Consider the following 21,963-nt stretch of genomic DNA (forward strand, 5'->3'; position numbering starts at 1 on the left):
GATCCTAAGTGATCATGCAGTATTTATGGGATTAGCAAATGCAGGCCTGCTAACGATGACCCGCTGGTGTTTTTAATGAATTTTGAAAAGGGTAGTCTTTTTTTAGTGCACTTTTGCATAGGCTTTCTTCTTTTTTTAGATGACTGTTCATGAGCAGTGGATGGCTGATGGGCGGCTAAGATTAAAGAAGGAAAGAGACAGAGAAGAGAGACTGTGGAGGTAGCAAGGGGTGGTAGAGTTTGAAGTAGGACATTTCGGAAGTTTGACCTAATGGGAACATGCTGGATGGGGGGCGTTCCCACCCATAGCACCCACGTTTTTCATGCTAGTTACAATGTTAGATGCAGGGCGCTTTTCTGCCAGCCTCTCCCATCTGTTATGCAGTGCTTTTAGTCAGAGGAAAGGCTGTGGTTTGAAATAGCTTTCGTTCCCTGGCGACATGGCCCCAGGACACCACTCAAGATGGGGGACATCTTGGAAAATTCAGACTGTTTGTAAAGCAACTTGTCTCCACCCATGTTAGAGTCCATTTTTTGTGTTCAGGCTTTAGTCAAGGAGTTCTCAAGTGTGTCTTAATGTGTCTACATTTTATGTTTGAAAGAGCCTCAGACGCATGTAGTACAATGCAAGGGCTATGCCCCGTAATCACAAAGCAAAAACAAAGAGGTGATGGCTGGAAGGTTTAGAATGAATCTTAACCTCTGGCATTGCTCTGAGCAACCCTCCAGACCATTTTTCTTCACCTGCCAAGCCATTACAGAAGGGGAAAGACCATATGCAAATCAAGCTTGGTCCCACCCCAAAAGGGGCAGTCCGGCCAGGGCTGCAGGGCGGCATCCATTCTGCACAAGACCACACGCAACCCCAGGCAGGTTTCAGCCTTGTTGGGCCTCATCAGTGAGGAGTAGCTTGGGTCACTAGGCCCGGCAAACACGGGACCCACGTCTGGGCATACACGTCTCATCATCACAACATGGACCAGCCCCTCCACCCCCCCGCTTTCCCCAGTGCCTCCTTCCCTCATCACCCCTTACCTGCGCTCACAGTCACCGCACTGACGAACTGCTCTCTCCAGCTGCTGCTGCCCACCACCAGCGCCAGGTTGGTCTTCTTGATCAGCTTATCTACAGTGCTCTGGTTGGAGAGAGAAAGGTGGATGTGAGACAGACCAAAGCACACCTTGTGCGAGTGGGCGGATACAGTGCCCCCCTGTTTGCATTTATGAGAAGTTCATAGGCGTGTGAGGCATGGGACGTGGTTAGCAGGTGAGACCCCTGAGAACGCAGTGCTGTATTGGAGGCCAGTGATCAGACGGCGCAACACTTCTCTGACATGCACGAGTCCAGGGGTGTGGGGGATGAACGAGACCCTGTAAACATCATCATATTCCGCCCTGTAATTTGAGAGACAGACGTCTGCTTGTTACCTGCACAAACTGCTTCAAAATGTACCATTTTACAAAAATGTTCACAAAATTCCGACCCCCAGGGGCTACTCAAAGAGTGTATCATTAAAAGTCAGAAAGTGTGGTTGAGGAACGTGTGACACTTTTTTTGCGAGGGTGTATTTAGGGTTCTAGTCTGACCCTAAATGTTTGGGCAAACCTACAACTATTTTCTGAACCCCCTACAGGGAAAATTGCCCCATGTGTATTTGCAATGAGCATTGACTACAAAATCTTAATTGTTTTATGGGAACTTGGTAGTTTGCCTTGTACTGGTTTGGAAAGTGGGAATTACTGTTACTGTATGTGAAAATGGGTGCGTCTATGCATTACTGTAACGTTTACTGCCCTATTAGCAGCCACCTGCGTATAGTGTTATAAACAAGTATGCAAGTGATGTCCCTCTAAAATTGATAAACAAACATGTCCATCGGTTTGGGGGATTGAAATGGATGTATTGCATTTTATGATGTCCTGGGTCTTAGTCTAGGGGAGAGGGATCAGGAAATGCCACCCGCTCTGTGATGCAGACCATGAAGGTGGTATGCATGGGATCCCAGAGCCCCAGAGCCTTCTTACTAGGGCAGTGAGGCTAAAATCAGGTATCACTAGAGTGATGCCTGGACCAGGACCATGGACCGTGGACAGTGAAGCAATCGCTGGAGATAGGATCACTAGACCACTTGGGCCGCAAGCAACCTAGCGTCCCACTTGCACACTTGCCTACAATGATGAACCAGCAGGAGGTCTCTAAACAAACTTTGCTGGTGGCTGTGCACCACGGATGGGAATGGAAAAGGGATACAAGTGGGGAACTGCGGATAAGTCACTGTCAGATCAGGCAACGTCCATCTTGGAACGGCCTGATCTCAAGATGGCAGCGATCCGCTTTAAGCTTTTGGTACACAGAGACACAGAGCTGCAGAATCAGGACCAAAGAGGGTTGACTGGCAAGAGACATGCAAGACACACCTGGGGCTTCTGAAACAATTGGCCAGATTGCCTTCGGAAGAGGCAGGAGTAACCCGCAATAACCAATTCGAAAGACATGCCTAATGCAGAACACTGATGCACAGACAGCCCATAATGATTCTGACACGGATAGCAAAGCAGGCAGTGAGGGAGTAAAGAAGGTGTTCAGAGAAGGTGGCATTGCACGAGATAAGGGTGCGGGAGAGGTTGGAGAAGGCCGGAGGAGAGATCATGTTTTGGCAGCTTTCACTGAGATCCTGTTTTATGTCAGACTGGTGTTCAGAATCCCAGACCTGTGAGGTGAACCCCTGCAGCTTGTGAGCCCGCAGTGGACACCGGGGATTCAGCATCAACCTTGGATGAGAAGAGTGGCTGCAGCTTGGAAATCTATGCAGGACAGTGGGGAAGAAAGGACTGTCATCATGCTCACGTAAATAAGACCATGCCTCAGCCCAGGAGAACGGTAAGGCAACGGTAGATTTAAAATTGTTCTGGGAGCACTTAGAAACACCCCTGTGACTATGTGTGACTGTGTAAGCAAACCTTCAAAGTGAAGGAGCACAGCTGGGGACCCTGGATTTAGGGTACCAGTCCCTATTTAGACTGGGATACCTTTGTACTGTCTCTTTGGATCCCTGAAACTACTTTTGCACCTTTATGTTTAATTAGGTCCCTACAATGTTTCTGTTTCTCTAAGACACATTGCACCACACCTCTGACATTAAAATGCAGCTATCCCTCATGATAAAAACTCGGTCTAGCTTCACACATAATATCTCTCTTGCTCTGGCATACTCTCCAGACCACCTCTCAGCACCCATTCACTGCATAAAAGACTCTACGATCCGTTGCACCAACCCATAACATTAGAATGCAGCTATCCCTCACGATTAAAACCTGGTCTAGCTTCACACATGATATCTCTCTTGCTCTCGCATACTCTCCAGTCCAACTCTCAGCACCCATTCACTACACTAAGACACATTGCACTACACCTCCGCCATTAGAATGCAGATGTCCCCCAGAATAAAAATGTGGTCTAGTGGCACACAAAGATTCTCTTGCTCTCGCATACTCTCCAGACCACCTCTCAGCACCCATTCACTACATAAAAGACTCTACGATCCGTTGCACCAACCCATGCCATTAGAATGCAGCTATCCCTCATGATAAAAACTCGGTCTAGCTTCACACATAATATCTCTCTTGCTCTCGCATACTCTCCAGACCACCTTTCAGCACCCATTCACTGCATAAAAGACTCTACGATCCGTTGCACCAACCCATAACATTAGAATGCCGTTATCCCTCACGATTAAAACTTGGTCTAGCTTCACACATGATATCTCTCTTGCTCTCGCATACTCTCCAGTCCAACTCTCAGCACCCATTCACTACACTAAGACACATTGCACTACACCTCCGCCATTAGAATGCAGATGTCCCCCAGAATAAAAATGTGGTCTAGTGGCACACAAAGATTCTCTTGCTCTCGCATACTCTCCAGACCACCTCTCAGCACCCATTCACTACATAAAAGACTCTACGATCCGTTGCACCAACCCATGCCATTAGAATGCCGTTATCTCTCATGATAAAAATTCGGTCTAGCTGCACACATAATATCTCTCTTGCTCTTGAATACTCTACAGACCACCTCTCCTGCACCCATTCACTACATACACGACCCTAAAACATGTTGCACCACACCTCTACCATTAAAATGCAGCTGTCCCCATGATAAAAATTCGGTCTAGCTGCACACATAATATCTCTCTTGCTCTTGAATACTCTCCAGACCACCTCTCCTGCACCCAGACTCTAAGACGCATTGCACCACACCTCTGCCATTAGAATGCACCTGCCGCCCATGATAAAAATTCAGTCTAGTTGCATACATAATGATTCTCGTGCTCTCCCATACTCTCCAGATCACCTCTTAGCACTCATTCACTACATACACTACACTAAGACACATTTCAAAACACCTCTGCCATTAGAATGAAGTTATCTCTCACAATAGAAATGTGGTCTAGTTGTACACATAATATCTCTCTCGCATACTCTCCAGACACCTCTTAGCTCCCATTCACTACATACACTACACTAAGACATATTGCAGAACATCTCCGCCATTAGAATGCAGCTATCTCTCATGATAGAAATTTGGTCTAGTTGCACAGATAATATGTCTCTCGCACACTCTCCAGACCACCTCTCAGCACCCATCCACATGCCAGCTCGACATGGGTGACTAGCAGGGACTTGGTCACCCCTACCTACCTTCGTATTGACTACAAATGCACACAGGCATTCTATAATTCTCGGACACATTTCTAACACCTGGCCTTCTGTCCCCAAGGGCGTTCAACGTACAGCGCATTGGGACCATACCAATGGTGAAAGGCGCTATACAAATGACAATAACATTACATTGCATTTCCAATGCTGGAACTGGAAAAAATTTACTCTGGGAGCGCCCTGCTCCTTATGAGTGAGGGGTGGGGGGGCAGGAGGGCGGCAGTTCTATTGGCGCCTGGAACATAACGTCAGGAGCTAATAACTACAATACAGCCTTGTGCATGAAAGTTCTCAGTCGGTAATGCTGCCGGAGGCCCTGGTAAAAGCTCATGGCTTCCTCAGGCATTTAACTTGGCATTTGGGCTGTTACCACCCCAGAAAGGACTCCTGAACGGTATTATTGGTTACGTTACGTAGGGTACATTCTATGGGTAATGTCACGAGAAAGTGAGCATCCGAGATGTCTACTTTACCCCTTTTGGTTTCCGCCTGCAGATTTGTGTCTCCTGGTTAGAATAGATGTCCTTGAGGTACAGCAGAAAACATAATTTTTCACTATGGGGGTAAAGGGGTGGGTTGTAGGTGAAGGTAAACACTGGAAGAATTCTTTGGTGGTCTCTTAATTATCTGGTATGTTCATCATATAGTAATTCATTGATTTATAATTTGGTGGGCGGTAAGAGTTAGGGAGTGGGAAAAGCATGCATAGAAAGCAGGACCCTGAAGACCAGTCCAAGCAGTGATTCTCCGCCAGCTCTGGGGGCTCCACGCAGAGGTGGCAGCAGAAGGCTGCACTCACCTTGAACTCATAGGACTCCTCGATCACCACCTCCAGCTTCGTGTGCTCCCCGAGGCTGGGGCACCCCATTCGGGCAATGTCTTCCTCGCTGCCCGGGGCTGGCTTGTTCTCGTTGGAGTCACCTGGAGGAGGAGGGAGGGAGGGAGACGCCATGATAACGAGATGAAGGCAGATTCCGCACATGGGGAAAGCGGCAGTTTCAGAAGGGGCCATTTGAGGTTCTCTAACATTTCAAGTTCTAGTTTAATTTCCGAACTCTGCCTCTCTCTTCTGCTTCAGTCTCTATCTCCCCCGCCCCCCTGCGCTTCATCACCCCATCTACCTCTATAGCTTCTTCCTTTTCAACCTCACTTCCTCCGCCCATTTCCCCTTACTCCATTTCCCATTCTCTATCTTTTTTAACTCACTTCCTCTTTGTCCTTTTCTTTTTCCCCTTCCTCCATTTCCCATTCTGTCTTTCTTTTTTAGATCACTTCCTATTTGTCCTTTTCGTTTTCACTGTCTCCATTTCCCATTCTATCTTTCTTTTTTAGATCACTTCCTATTTGTCCTTTTCGTTTTCACTGTCTCCATTTCCCATTCTGTCTTTCTTTTTTAGATCACTTCCTCTTTGTCCTTTTCGTTTTCACTGTCTCCATTTCCCATTCTGTCTTTCTTTTTTTAGCTCACGTGTAATTTTCATTTCCTCTTCCTCCATTTACCATTGTGTCTTTTTTAAGCTCACTTCTTCTTTGTCCTTTTCTTTCCCCTTCACCCATTTCATATTCTGCCTTTCTTTCTAAGCTCACTTGCTCTTTGTCCTTTTCTTTTCTCCTTCCTCCATTTCCCATTCTGTCTTTCTTTTTTAGATCACTCACTATTTGTCCTTTTCGTTTTCACTGTCTCCATTTCCCATTCTATCTTTCTTTTTTAGATCACTTCCTCTTTGTCCTTTTTGTTTTCACTGTCTCCATTTCCCATTCTGTCTTTCTTTTTTAGGTCACTTCCTCTTTGTCCTTTTCGTTTTCACTGTCTCCATTTCCCATTCTGTCTTTCTTTTTTTAGCTCACGTGTAATTTTCATTTCCTCTTCCTCCATTTACTATTGTGTCTTTTTTTAAGCTCACTTCCTCTTTGTCCTTTTCTTTCCCCTTCACCCATTTCATATTCTGCCTTTCTTTATAAGCTCACTTGCTCTTTGTCCTTTTCTTTTCTCCTTCCTCCAGTTCCCATTCTGTTTTTCTTTTTAAGTTCACTTCCTCTTTGTCCTTTTCTTTGGAAAAGGACGTACACCATTTCCCATTGTGCCTTTCTTTTTAAGATCAGTTCCACTTTGTCTTGTTCGTTTTCCCTTCATCCATTTCCCATTCTTTTTAAGTTCACTTCCTCTTTGTCCATTCCCCATTCTCCCTTTCTTTTTGAGTTGACTTCCTCTTTGCCCTTTTCGTTTTCCCTGGCTCCACTCCCCAGTCTCTGTTTCCTTTTCCAAGTGTTCCTTCTCTCCTGTTTCTGTCCCTTCCTCTATTCTGAGTTCTCTCTTCTTTGCTAGTTCTCCTGTCCTGCGTTTCCATGCTCTCTCCTGCATCTCCTACTCTAATCCCGCTGCCTTTCTTTCTGCCATGCTCTCCCCGGTCTCACACCAGGCCCTCTCTCTCACACACTCTAGCTCACCCTATATTCCTGTAGGTATCTTTAGCCCTTTACTGGTCTCCCTCCATGTCTCCCTCCCTCTTCTTGGCACTTGTCTCGCTCTCAGCCTCCCTCTCCCTGCCACGCTCTCCCTCTCTTTGAATCGATGCATGTCCCCCTCGCCACATGCTCCCCCTCCTTTTAATCCTCTCTAGGGCTTCCGTCCTGTCCTCTTTTACTCCCGCCTCTGTGCTCGTCTCTCTGCCTGTATCTCTCTCCACCAGCCCCCGCCCCCTCTGCCCCTTCCGTCCTTAGTTCTCACCTTGCTTCTGCCCAATCTCCAGCAGCACAGGCTCGCCGATCTCGATGAAGAAGTTCTTGTTTTTCTCGTACTCCTCGTCGTCGATGATTTTGATCTCAATTAATTTCCTGGGGGCAGAAGAGAGAGAGAGAGTCTGAGAACACGCATCTTCCTCGCCCTTTTCTGCTTCAATCACCTTCAGCGTACCCCAATTACTTACCAGTAACCTTCATTAATCCTTGCCCGAGTCTTCCAGCAGGGCAGGCCTAGGATTTGCGTTGCCCTGGGCGGCAAAAGATGTGTGGACCTCCCTTATAGTTACATTCGTGATATCGCAGAATGGGCCTTTAATCCGCAAAGGTATCATGGGAAGTAATATTAACATTGACCTATGTGGCAATATCAGGAGTGAGGCATTTTCTTGAGGTAGCAGACAGCTGAATACCTTGTGCAGACTTCCATTTTTTACAGATAAGGCAGAGTGGGCCTCATTTCAAGTGTGCTGGTCCGGAAACAACGGTGCATGTAAGTTTATTGACAACGTTGTTTCCGGACCGGCACACTACAACTCTGCGGGCGGGTGCCCTCCTGCCGGACGGCACCGTTAGCAACCGTGCCGGTGCTCCCGTGTCCCCATTCCCATTCCTATGAGACTCTATGGGAACGGGGACTAACGAAATTACTGACACCTGACTTCCTCGCCGCCTGACTTCGAAAAGCCGGGTAGCACCGGGAAGTCAGGGGCCGGCAATGTTTTACGGGTCTGCGTGAAACCCGCCGATAGCACCTGACCCGTAATGAGGCCAAGTGTGGTAAAAGTTGTGGGAGCACTCACTTTTGTTAAGTGGCAAAGGCCGGATATGAGACCAGCCTGCAATTCAGGAACTTGAACACATCTCTTCCCAGATATCATTGATAGTAATACTGTTTGCAAAAGGTCTTTTGAAACCTTGGTTTAAAAACACTCTCTGTGGAAGGCGTTGCAAAAATATGGCGATTGTGTTTTGCGAACTGAAAGTAACTGCTGTTTTTGCAGAAGTTTCACAATTGTTTTTATTATGTGTATATTTTGGCATATTGTTCAAATTAGCAATATGCTTCTATTTCAGAAACTACACATAAGGATTATTTTGACTGTACAAAAAGTAATAGCAATAACTACGTTTATCAAGTGATGCTCGCTACAAAATGAGATGGTAGCCTCATTAAATGGAGAGGGTGAGCAGGCCAAAACTGTTCCCTGGGTGTCGAATAGCAGGGAATCCTATAGCAGAAAGTTGCAAAGGCAAATGAGGAGGTTGGGCAACTGTTGCTGAGATGTTATATGTTTGGACCTTCCTGTAAATCATATGTCTTCTTTCCTGTTCTGCAGCAACATGCGCTGTAACATGTGGTGTTTTAACATGGGGATGAGTACGGCTCCCACGCCTCACTCAGTGTCGGAACTTTTGCCCCCATAGCAAAAATTAAAAGCTGGCAGCCAAGAATATACAGACAGTAAGTGAACATATATTAAAGTGAAAGATACACATTTAGTTAATACACATTAAAACAAAATCTCAATACAAGCATGTGCTTTGATGATAAATTTATGTGGCTTTTGGGTAAGCGTCTGCACTGGAAACATGACAACCTGGGTGAAATCCTGGTACCCAAATGCTTAAGCAAGCGTGTCGACATCAAAAACACACAGGGGTTGCGTTCGCCCTCTTAAAAACGTTACGCTGTCCACCCACATGTATCCTTTACTTGTGCCTTGAAAAGCAGCACATGGCCACAATCAGGGAAAAATAACTGCACCAGTCTCCAGGATTGCAACCTCTCTTGCCACTTCCTGGGCAGATATTCAGGATTCGCTTGCCCTCTCATCATTCCCCCTCCTCAACCCCACGTCTGGCTTTCAACAATATGCTTTATAAAGATGACTTGAAAAGTACACATACCATAGTTAGGTACCCACTAAAATATATAAATCATTACAGAAATATGTTAAGCAAAAAGTGTACCATTTGCCATTATTCCCCCATCTTGACTTGGCGGCTGCAATTCAGCAAAATGCAATAAAATGACCTTTGGATTTTTAAAATGTATTTTCAAGACATATAACAAAATGTAATGTGTGAAAAGGTTACCTCTTTGGGTTTCAGTGTTTGACAAAAGAAGGGTTCATATATGATGTGATGAAAATATCACATTCTACCAAAAATCAACTATTTTATGCGCATTAAATATGAACATCTGAAAATAATGTAGCAAATTTAAAACTGTTTTGTGTTATATATTGTAATTGACCTGGAGGAGAGCGTAGATTTAGGAAGCTAACTGGTGTTTTGTGTGTGCTTTCAGAATGAAAGTGCCTATTTGCATTTCTTAACACAGAAACATTACAAACATCTCCTCAAAAACAATGGTCTCTTAAATGGCCCATCATTTGTAAATTGCCCCCACTTTAATGCGCTGCTTGAAGAAAGAAAGTGATAGCAGCCATTAAAAGGCCTGCAGCATCTGATGGGCCGCTGGGAATGGGTGTCTCTCTTTAGAGAGCCACAGGAGGTTGGGAGGGGACACCATGGCTTCACGCTAGCTTTGTACATGGAAGCGGCACGGCAGTTGAGGCAGACACTGTTGCCTTGCGGGGGCCATCTGACAGCTTCTGACAGCTTGGGACAGCCGGGCCCTGTGCCACTGCACAGACTGCCCATGCCTCAGGCCGGCTTTGCTTACCAGTCTCCAATCAATGTTAGCTATAGGGATCCCAGGCCCAAATAACCAGAAAGACTCAAAGATATGGCCAAATACTACTTCATTATCAGTTCAATAAAGTAGGGAAGCCTGGCGAACAACAAATCGTAGGCCACACACTCTCGATCACATTTCGGTAACACAAAGGCTTCATGCCTTGATGTGCGTCCACTATGACGTCATCCTATGTGGCAAATCATAAAACATATCAGACAGAGGGATTGGTTAGGGGAACATATGTACTTATAGTTTCTATCAGTCTTACTAACAGCAATGGCTTAAACTTCCCTCTAACTATGAATAATACAGATTATAGCAGCATAACAACAGTGAATTGGCCCCTTGAACAATGTATGCTCACCATTGCATAGGCCCTCTGATTGGTTGGCATTCTCTCCTAACCTTGGGCATTTAGCTCGTTAGCAACACGTAAGCAAAATGAAATCCAGGTGCCGAGAACAACATCAGACTACTGCCCACTTGCCCAATTAGTCTACCATCTATCATCAGCCAAGCCATCAACCAAGGCTTCTTCTTTGTAATTGACCTTGCTTGATGTTCTCCGGTTTATGAATAGGCCTTGTTTTCTGGTTTTGCACCACTTGTGAAGAGACAACAATTTTGTCCATATCGCCTTTCTATTTGGTGCTATTTGATTCAATAATCCTGGAAGTCATGACTCTCTTCGGCCTCTGGAGACTTGGTTGCTCCATCTCACATAGGCTTTCTGCATCTTTAATTGTTTAATATTTGGCATTCACAAATGTTCGCTTATTTACTTAATCTAAGAGAAATATGTCCTGCGTACATTGCTTATCCTAGTTGACTCCCTTTGTACTCAGCAATTGCTTCTTGCTATGGCATCCTTGATCTCGGGCCATCAGCTATCCTTTGTTGGTGTACAAATCCATTTCCAGTGTCTGTCAGCTCTGCAGACCTGGTCTCTCTCCTTCGAGCTTTTAGCTTACTCTTATTCATAGCCGACATCCATCTTTTCAACATGCCTGCTTTACCGGTGTTATATTTTCTACTGCAGCAAGCTTTAATGTGTCTCATCTACCTTGCATTTCTGCGTATATACATTTACTACACATCTGGTTACTTATTGTCTGTTTATACATAGTTTCTTCTCATTTGTATGTAGGCGTACTCTTGTTTCTTCAGTTACATCTTCATTCTTTAAGTACTCCTATATCGTTTCAGTGTGTCATCGTGTTTTCTCCTTATGACATCATTTTGCCCCTGTCAGATTTCCTTTACAGCTCTTCGATATTCAGTGGTGTCTGCAAATCTCCTGCTACCACTTCAGTTGGAGGGTACTTTCAGTACAGTTGTCTCAGTGCATAACATCTCTCATACACTCGATGCAGTATTGGAATGATACCTGGTGTCATGCACAGTGTCTTCTTGTTCTTCATCTAGTATGTCAGAGGTGAGGGGGTGGGTTCCATCAATGACATACATGTCTGCTCCTCTACAGGGTGACACTGTATGTGCTGCCTATAAGTGACAGGAAGTGACTATAGAACAGAAGTGTGATGTGAGGAGAGACAGTCTGTGGGTGTTGTTCGATTTGCACCCATCCACTTTGCGCCCTTGGCCATGCTAGCTCCTATAATGATGACTTGTTGTTTATCTAGCGCTTTTGCCAAAGTGCTGTACAAAGAATATTTTACATACAGTAATCATCCAACCGATGTTGGTACTCATTTATCGACCTGAGCAGGAAGAAAGGCTGAGTTGGCATTGCTGAGATTCAACCCTGCAACCTGTACATACAGATTGCTGCAGCAAGCGGCCAACCCGCATGGCTATTTTACGGGCTATGGTCACTTCCACCTACAGCTCCCCACCAAAACATCCTCTCCTGGGATCACTTTGAGCTAGATCTGTGCTTTTAAGTGGGCACTACTGTTGTTTCCAAGTAGTCTCCTGAAAGGTAATGGCTTAATGGCAGTTGTGAACCAGTTCCTGGTGTTATAAAAATGTCTTAGAACCAAGGGTGCTTTCAGCCACTGGATTTATAAGCAATATTTGTGTCCTTGTATTAGTTCCTCGCACAGAATTCCTGTTAAAGCACGCATTGGGAAAGCCAATGTGGTTTGGCTTTTGTGTAGGCATTAGCCATGTAGATGAATGGTATAGAGTGGACACCACCTAAAAGCTATTAGGTGCAATATGTTTATATTAAGTATTAAAGATACTATAATTGTTGCATACCAGAAACTACATAGCATATTGTAGTAATGATCAATGAAAAAGAAGACTGTGAGGAAACCCCACAGTACTGGCTGCACCCTGGTAGTGATCACTACAGGTAGGCAGTGAAAAAGTCAAAAACATTATGTCAAAAGACATAGGGCCTCATTACGACCCTGGCGGTAAGGGGTTTACGCCAGCGTTAGCTGCGCCGACCCCTTACCGCCAATTACGAGGTCCCTTAGCGCCATGGCGCTTTTAACACCTGCTTTTAGCAGGTGTTAAAATCCATGGCGCTAAGGGACCATGGAGTTAATTACGCCACCGTAATTTACGGTGGCGTAATTAACGCCTTCCCCACTCCCATTATGCCCTATGGGGCAAAAATGGGAATGGGGAAGGGTAAATGGGGATTGGGGACTTACCGCCCCCGCCAACCTCGGAATGGGGCGGTAAGTTCGCCAACCACCATGGCGTAAACGTAGTTTACGCCATGGTGGTAAAGTCACGGCCCAGGCGGTAACTTACCGCCTGGGTTGTAATGAGGCCCATAGGGCCTCATTACAACCCTGGCGTTAAGGGGTTAACGGCGCCGTAAAAGGCTGCAGCGCCGTTAAACCCTTAACGCCCGATTCACACTTTAACGCCTGCTTTTTGCAGGCGTTAAAGTCCAACCCGCTAAGGGACCTTGGTGCTAATTACGGCACAGTAATATACGGTGCCGTAATTAGCGCCTTCCCCATTCCCATTGTGCCCTATGGGCCAAAAATGGGAATGGGGAAGGGGCCATGGTGAATGGGGAATTACCGCCCCACCAAGCTTGTAATGGGGCGGTAATTCCACCGTCCACCATGGCGGAATCCGGCATGGACCATGGTGCTAATAGCACCATGGTCCAACGCCAGGGTCGTAATGAGGCCCATAATGTCGAAAATAAAAATGTACAAAAAAAATAATTTGAATGTTTAATTTTTTTATTTACATGTTTTTTTTTGGTTTCCGCGAGTAAAATAAGGGGTAAAACAAAAAAAATAAAAAAATAAAAAGGGGGGGTTGGGAAGGGAACCCCCCATTTCGAACAAAAAGCAATTAAAAATAGACATTCACATTTTTTTTGTGACTTTTTTTTTCCGACATTATGACTTTCGACATAATGTCATTCGAATTTATCACTATAAACCATCACTACATCAAAGCAACCAAGAACGTGTGTTAATTCATGAGGCAGACAATGTTGGCCAATGCGTTTCAAACCTATTTGCTCTTTCATCAGGGCACACTTCTGGCTTAAAGAGTATTTGTGTCGCTGCTCCAAACAAACTTGTGCTGGGACCTTGCACACTTTTGCTTTTCACTAGCTTTGGGCAGTCAGCGAAGCTTGGAACATTCGTGAAATTGCTCAAAGTCGTGACTTCAGAACGCTGACGTTTCGTCAGAGCCTTCTATGTCATTAGATAGGCATTTGCCAAGCATTGCCATAATATGTGTCGAGGTTCTAACTCCCTTTGCCGGCTGTTGTTAAATCATGGCGAGGTAGAACCATCATGGCAGTGAATGGAAAATGTCTTTCTCAAAAGCTAAACTGTTGGCTTTGCCATGCTTATTTTATCTGCACTTCCACAAGTTGGAGGAGGTTTAAGAACCTCCGCTGTCCCACATGCCTCCTGTATTTTACACAGTTCATGGTGGACTAATGCCCACTTGTCACACGGAAGGTTGAGGATGGTGTCCTGACTGGGAGGAGGAAGATGAGGACTAAGAGTAATGAGGATTGCCGGTAAGTAATGGAGGCATTACCTCCACATCCACTCTTTCCCGGCCTGATATTTACTTCTGCGGTGCACCACAGCTAAACAGACATCCTTACATGCACATTCCAATAAATAAGACAGACTTCATGGTTACTCTACACCCACAATGATTCTTTTTGTAGATAGTACAAAAAAAGACAATTTACTTGGAGACCAACTGAAGGACCGCTCTTCCGAAGACTGCCACCTCTATGCCGCCCACCTCAGGTAGAAGTGATTTACAGAGGTGTAAGGGGTAGCCCATGTTGCAGCCCTACAAACCTCTCCTTTGGCCACACCCTGAAATATTCAGCACACAGGTCAGAGTTTTCCCAGTCAGATTATCCCTGGATCCACCTGAGATGGGGTAGGAATACCAACGAGTAGGCATTAGAAATGGCCCATCTGATCCATCTTCTCCTAGTCAGAATACAGCTGCCCTTACTTTATGTACCACCCCAAAGATGACGAGTAACTTTAATTTTCTGCGAAACATGGACATTAACTCTAAGTAATTTATGATTGCCCTGTTTTCATCTAGTTGATGGATTGCCACCTCTTCAGTAGGGCAGAGTTCTGGGAAGAAAGCAGGCAGGATGATCTATTATGAGAGATGGAAATCGGATACTACTTTGGGACGATATCTGGGTCCAGACCTAAATATCGTAGAATCCCAAAGTCTCTTAAAATAAGGTTCCTCATGGATCGTCACAATCGAGTTATTGGAGAGAGAAAGGTAAGACACAGGGTAGCTGTTTAGGCCAGTTTATGGTCCGCACAGCCATGTCTCAAGCCTCAATCCTTGAAATCTCCTACAGAATCTCAGAATGAGATATATCTGGGGGAATCAAATATGTCCAGGATGGGCGACCCACACCTCTTGTAGGACTTACAATAAATCCTCTGGTTCAGTGGGATTTCCCGGATGGAGAAAATACTCTGCCCAGTTGGGGAGGCTTTCATTTGCAACCTGCTCACATTTTCTGATGGGTGTGATGGCGAGCACCTGTGCACATTTCTTTCACAGCATTGAGCATAAATGTAACCTTCTGAAGGATCTTCAGCCCCCATCTTCCCCAGCTGCACCTTTTTCACTTGACAGCACCCTTGAGCCTGTCTTCAGATCTTGGGTGAGCAATCTTCCTGGCTGCTGAAAGACGTGCCACGTGTTCCATTGCGCCTTCTATGTGACTACTATACAGGTCCCTCACCTCGCAGGACACATGGATGCACATCGCTTGTTTTGCTATCCGTGCTACGGTATCAGGTAATATTATCCCCACCAATAATATTGCCATATATATGGTCGTGGGATAAGGCCATCGGCGATATTATGAGTGGGGGTAATTTATGGGGTTATTGGGACCGGGGGTTGTGGGGTTGTACCCCGCTCCATTAAAATAATTATGGGGGAATCTGCGGTGTCCCCCGCAGATTCCATGGTTTAATAGCACTGCAGAAATATGGCAATATTTTTGTATGGTGATATTTTTGCAGGGATATTAACACATGGAACCCGTGCAAGGACATTGAATCTCGCCTACCATTGTGCATCTCCTTCAAAGGTTACTTTCCATCCTGCATGGAGAGGAAAAGAAATACAGGAGGATTGTCCCAAGCATTCAGTTTCAATCTGTCAGTGGTGTTTTTGATACCAAAGCTGCCTCTTTATCTGGTTGAATAAGTAGTCACGGTTTGGTTTGATTCTTCCTCCGTGGTACATTGCCACAGTAGATCTGCTTTCACATGGTCAGCACTGTGATGGGCCACAGCAGAGGTGAAAGGATTCACAGTAATGGTGGAAACTTTCATGATCGGTGGGTTTCCATTCTCAGGCAGTCTTGGGCCGAACTTCTCTTCAGCTTCTTTAGATGTTCAACCAACATCTTGATGAACGTCTTTCTCTGCAGGTCTGCCCTTCCAGAAAAGAGTGGCGCTCCAGCCACTGTCTGTAGCGCAATGTTTTGTATTCCTTGAAGAGTCATCTGGTGCTGTTTAAGCAGGTGCTCAGGCCAGGGACGCATATGCTCTCCCGCTTGATAGTCTCTCTGTGAGACTGATGTGTGGGTGATCCATGGTGTGCTTTCTGCTAAACAGTATGGAGGTGCTCTTGCTGCGGCCGATCTGCCAGTCACTGTATCATGAGGAGAGCTTGTTCACAGATGTTTGAAGGTTTTTAGCCACTTCCTTTTCCCTGAAAGACTGTGAGATGACTGCAACATCATCTTCATACAGTGCGGTCTGTTTTGTGTAGCTTTGTGGGGATCTTGTTCATGGACACATTGAACGGGAATGGTACATGGTATAATCTGTGCAGCACACCTGCTCAGATAGTGCATGTTATTAAGGTCTCCATCCCCATGGCCACGTGGATCGTTCGATCATCCAACTAGCTTGCAATCAATTTCCCCAGATAGTCTAGAAATCCAAGGTTAAGTGTCATGTACGGCAGTCCTTTATGCCACACTGGCTCAAAGCCTTTGTCCATACTCTAGGAAACAATTCCTGTATATTTGTAGAAGTTAAATCCATGGATTATTGTGTCCAACACTCTTTGTAACTCATGGTTTTTCACATTTTCTTTTTTCGAAATTCAAGGTGTTCCTTTTGATTAGAAGAAGATTTCATTCACAGGCACTGAGTCTGGCAAGAATGACCTTTTCAAAGAGCTTTCACAGTCTGGAGAGCACGCTGATAGGGTGGTAGTTCACAGGGTCCCTTCATGGTTTCACAGCCTTTGGGAACACGATGACTCTGACTTCTTTCCAGGAGTTAGGGATGGCCTGAAGTTGCATGCAAGTGTTGAAGGATTCGGGAGGGCATTCCATTGCTGAAGACCGTAACACCTTGACGGCCAGATTGGTTATTTCATCGCTCCCTAGTGCTTCACCATTTGACAGCTTCCCTGCAGGTCCCACAGCCTCCAATATGTGCACTCCTCAATGTTCTCCACTCCCATCCCGGCTGGGTATTCTGAGCGATGTTTGTTGAATTTCTTTTTCACTTGGTGGGCTATCTTGCTGGCTTGTTTGGCATAAACGAAGCCTCAAGTATATTCAGAAGCACCTCCGCCTTGTTTTTGCTGTTGCATGAAAGGTGGGTTTGGCCCTGAATAGGTGGGCTTGGGTGCTTCTTCCCAGTCGAGCAAAGAGTCAGGAGGATTGTGGGAGTGGGGGTGGGTCTTATAACTCTTCCATCGTGTGGGAGAGGACATAGAGGAAGCTTGAAATGAGAATTCAGACTGGGAGATGTCCATCTCATAAAACTGGGACGAGGAAGAGTTGATATGGCGATACAACCTAAAGACTGTATCCTCAACAAAATTGTACATGGAGATTTGAAATGCTGGTGCAGCCAAATAAATACCTGGGATGCTCAGGAATGGGCTAAATGTATGAGGTGGACTGCAGAACGAAAGGGCTCTTGGTGTGCAACAGGAAGTTAATTCCTCATTGCGAGTTTGGTGGTAATTTGGTGGTGAATCTGAATTACTGCCAAACTCACTTACCTTTACCGCTATTTGGTCTCGTGGGTTTACTATAGGAATACAAGTGGTGACAGGGCAGTGTTAATCCGCATTTATTGGGTCTGTAGCCCTACATGGGGATTTCGGTAGAATTAGCTAGAGTGGTAATTCTGCTGATGTTTTACCCTAAGCTGGAGGGAGGATTTACCTACAGCATGATGCTGGAGAGAAATCCTCCACTTCGAAGTCAAACTTGTAGTTTGGAGGTGTGGGAAAAATGGCGTTATTCCATTACCGCCAAAAAAAGGGGCAGTGATGGAATTAACACCCATTTTTTACCACACCGCCAAACTTGTAATGAAGCCTTTATTTTCTAAAGGTTTTAGCACAAAGATCAAAGCTGCATTTGAATATTCCAAAAGGGCCATCCGTGGCAGTCGCATGCACTCCACAGCTACTAACCAGCTTTAGCGCAGTTTCGGTACTGACCACATGGTAGAGCTGTTCCCTCGACATTGGGAATGTAGGTTTAGGACATTAGTTACTTATCTGTTTCGCAGCGTACCCGTTTTTATTTGCATTCTTTTAGGGGGGAAATATTTGTGTTAGTTGCTTAGGTCAAAAAAGACAAGATCATTGAAATGTATGTTTCTCAGATATAATTGAAAGTAGGCTGCAAGCAAGCATGGCATCTGTGCTTGGCCCTGCATCATATGGTTACTGCCAAAGCAGGTCAGTTTATAGGGAATAAGCCTGTTTTTAATAACCCCAATACGTTCAGGAGCCGGAGGGCTGGGTCCGAGTCAGTTACATGTGACTGACCCGCCCAAGCACTACTGGCCCCTGGCTTTCGGCACAGGAACAGTTGCCAAACTGCCAAAAGTTCAAATAGTGCACCGTTTATTTATTTAGTGGTGTATATCACCACAAACTGCACACACTCTGCAACACCCAGCTCAACCCAATACACCAAAGTAATCTAAACCACAGACATGCAAACAACCCCATACACAGGGGTGGAGTGGCTTATCGGGAACTCTGGCGATTTCCCGCTAGGCCTTTGAACCCTGGGCCTCTTTGTGTGATAATCTGTTTGCAAATTGTCTCATAGGAAAAGGGTTGGGCTTGTTGAACATGTGCAATATGAGGCCACTTTGAACATTATTTCCAGGGCCTCGTTTGCTTGCCAGTCCACCACTGCCCATATACACTCACACATTAAAACACCACCAAACCCACACCAACTAAAAGCAAAACCTACACACGGTGACCGTTTTATTCAAAATGAAGCTACCAACAGCACAACAAAGCTCATTATGTTCGCCCTCTCCAACCCACTAACTAACCCTCCCGAACCCTCCTTCCTTTTCAGATCGGCCAGGGCGCCTGCAGACCATGAAATGGCAGCCGTGCGCCGTACAAATCACAAACTTATCATAACACGTATACCGCACTGTGCAGCTTAGAATCGCTTTGGAGCGCTGGCCACCTCGGCCAGGAGTGAATTGTGCAGTCTTGAGCTACTGGTGGGCATATGACAGACCGCCAGCATGGTTTGGGCGGCCAGGGGCAGTCTACAAGTAGTACTGGAACTGGGCCCCTTTTTCACAGATCTGGCAACAAACGTTTCCCCTGATCTCAGATCCAGAAAGATGAATTTGCTCCCTTCACTTGGTTTAGTGTGTGCAGACTGCTTTAAATGGCGCCAAAGCTGGGATTCAAACACAGGCCGTTAGGACCATGGAAAAGACACCAACAAGACCACCTGAACCTCTGATCATGTTACCTGTGAAGTCGCCCACATGGAAATATTTAAATACAGCTTTTAAGGCTTAATTGTGTGCAACATTTATACTTTGCCATCAACATTTCAGGATATGCTTCTCTCTCGGGTTATTTTCCGGGTGTTCAAGTTAATCTTCTGAGAGGCAAATGTTTATACGCGGCGGCTGAGACACCACCCTGCCCGCACAGTAAATCATGTACATGACCAGCTCTGGGCATGAGCATGCCCGTTCCAGCTTGCTATGACTGTGGCCTCAAAGGCAGGGGTGTTGCTAGGTCTGGAAAAGATGCGGCGCTATGCTAATGTCGGTACTATCAGGATTCGGGGCTAGCTATAGCTTTTTGGTTGTAACCCCATAGCTTCTATCCGGGTCTACAACCAAAAGACCCGGGGCTATGGCCACCTTAGCCAACCCCCCCCTAGCAACGCCTCTGATCAAAGGTGTCGTGAATGTGGGTGTGGTTGACCTATTTGCCAGGCCAACGAAGAGTGTCATCAAGCAGATGGCCGTGTTAGCTGCCATTTTGCGCGAGGGACATTGCTCGACTCCAGGCACCGGGCCTTTGTTTGAAGTGTGGCCCCCGACAGGCGTGCATTGCAGCTCGGAAGGAAGAGTATTTAGAATGAAGCAGGTGGCCTAATGCTGGGTTGCTCATGGTAATCAAACAGAAGTAGACGGGGGAGCGAGAGTGAGCCAGATGGTGAGAGTGAGTGGGGTAGATTGTGAGGTAAAGAAGCCAGTGTAAGAGGTAGCGGAAATGAGAAGAAGTAAAACAGAGAGGGTGCAAGAGGAAAGAGAGAACATGAAGTTATGCGAGAAATACGACTCCCATGATCCCTCACCATTGACTGTGCTAAGGTTGATGGGAGTTGTAGTCCAAAAACACCTGGAGAGTCAAAGGTTGCAGACCCCTGCAGCAGAGTCTGTGACTGGGTAAGGGGGGTGGAAGAATACTCCAGATAAAGTAGAGAGAAAAAGTATAGTTTGACAGTCTTAAAAAGAGAAAGTGTAAAGGGAACGGGATAGATATAGGTGGGTGAGATAGCGTGTTAAAGGTGACAAATGCAGCTTCTTTACTAAGGTTAAGCAAAGATTTCTTGTCCCTCAAGAAAACTGCCTGGTCTCGCTCTGTGTTCATGTTTCTGCACCTATCTGTGAAAAACAAAATGCCGGCCATAGAGTTTTCCTATGAAGGAGCTGCCTTTAAATCAGGTGAGTGAGGGTGCCACATAAATCCGGTCTGCAAGTTGAAGTCCCATGAACTCCATTAAACTCTCTATCCCTCTGCTGGCCTTTCACCTTCACACATATGCTTTCTTTTGCTGAATACCTTCATGGCTTGCATCTGCCTGCTGTTAGAGGCTGGGGAACAATTTGGGGGCAAATGAGAATTTTGCCGCAGCCAAATTGCCTTACGTACATCTAACACACACTTTGGAGCTCATTTTCAAGTGCAAGTTGGGTTGGCCCCATATTGACCTCTTTGCGACAGCGGCCAATTCCAAGTGCCAGAGATTCGCCAGCAGGTTCCCTCTACGGAGGAGCTGGGGGGTTGCCTTCTGGTTCAAATGGAAGGTGCTCTCCCTGTACACATTCTCTCCGATCCCACTCCTGCTACGTGTGATCAACAAACTGAGATGTCATTCCAGGATGATACTCATTGCTCCAGCGTGGACACGGCAGGTCTGGCACCCGGGCCTGCCTCATCTGTCGGTGGCCACATCCATCCAGCTGTCTGGAAGGGAAGACGAGTAGGATATTGCACCACAACCCAGCGTCACTGAGCCTCACGGCTTGGCTCCTGCAGCCCTAGGGTTTGGTAACTATGCTCTTGTAGAGGAGCAGCCGAATGCCTCTGCAGGAAGTCCTGCCCCCTTCTGCCTGATGTTGGAAGACTGAAACTGCACCATGCTTGACACCAGTAGTTATGACCATAACACGACGAGTATTCGAGAAAAGGTTAAGAAAGCCAATACCAGATGTATGCCCGAAGAGATGACAGTCTCTTGGAAGAGGTCCCAGAAGGAATAGGAAAACAAGAGAAAGAGAAGCTGGTGACGTCACAAGAAGTGAGAATGACGCACTAAGAAGATAAGAAGAAGATGATGTGGGGACCTTATAGAAACTGATGACGAAATAAGGAATCGAGTGAACATTCTTATGCAGAAAAGAAGATTGCATGTGTGTGTGAGACACACTGCAGAAAATGCAAACCGTTGAATGAATGCACAGATGCAGCTACACAAGTAGACTGAGTAATCCTAGAAGCTAGCTATATGTAGTGAATAGACAGCAAGCAAAGCTGCCATTGTATAGGGTCGGGACATCAGTGTCACAAATTTTAGTAAGTTCAAACCCATGGAGAAAGAAGGATTGAGAGCTGTGTGTTGCAGCTAAAAATTAGCTGGAGATCACGGCCTTGAAGGATGAAGTTGTTTGGCCTGGTATCAAAGCTGAAGCAGCCAAGAACTGGTCATCTATCCTTGAAGAACAGAAACCGTGAGACGCTGAATCATCCCTTGCTAGGGGGCAAAAAAGAACACTATGAGCCTCAT

At 45.9% G+C, this 21,963-nt stretch overlaps 1 protein-coding gene across 1 annotated transcript in view; it reads right to left on the reverse strand.

Moving 5' to 3' along the window:
- The window catches only part of LOC138567042 (sodium/calcium exchanger 1-like), a 728,531-nt gene that overhangs the window by 152,955 nt on the left and 553,613 nt on the right, over nt 1–21,963 (reverse strand). Inside the window, exons 3-5 of the mRNA XM_069644865.1 lie at nt 7,446–7,552; nt 5,517–5,638; nt 1,035–1,134 (exon numbers count right to left, since the gene is read on the reverse strand). Coding sequence (XP_069500966.1) covers nt 1,035–1,134; nt 5,517–5,638; nt 7,446–7,552 — 329 coding nt within the window. The remainder of the gene's footprint in view (nt 1–1,034; nt 1,135–5,516; nt 5,639–7,445; nt 7,553–21,963) is intronic.

The sequence above is a fragment of the Ambystoma mexicanum genome, chromosome 2p, assembly GCF_040938575.1.
Source record: "Ambystoma mexicanum isolate Mex_15411 chromosome 2p, UKY_AmexF1_1, whole genome shotgun sequence".
NCBI classification, from domain to species: Eukaryota; Metazoa; Chordata; class Amphibia; order Caudata; family Ambystomatidae; genus Ambystoma; species Ambystoma mexicanum.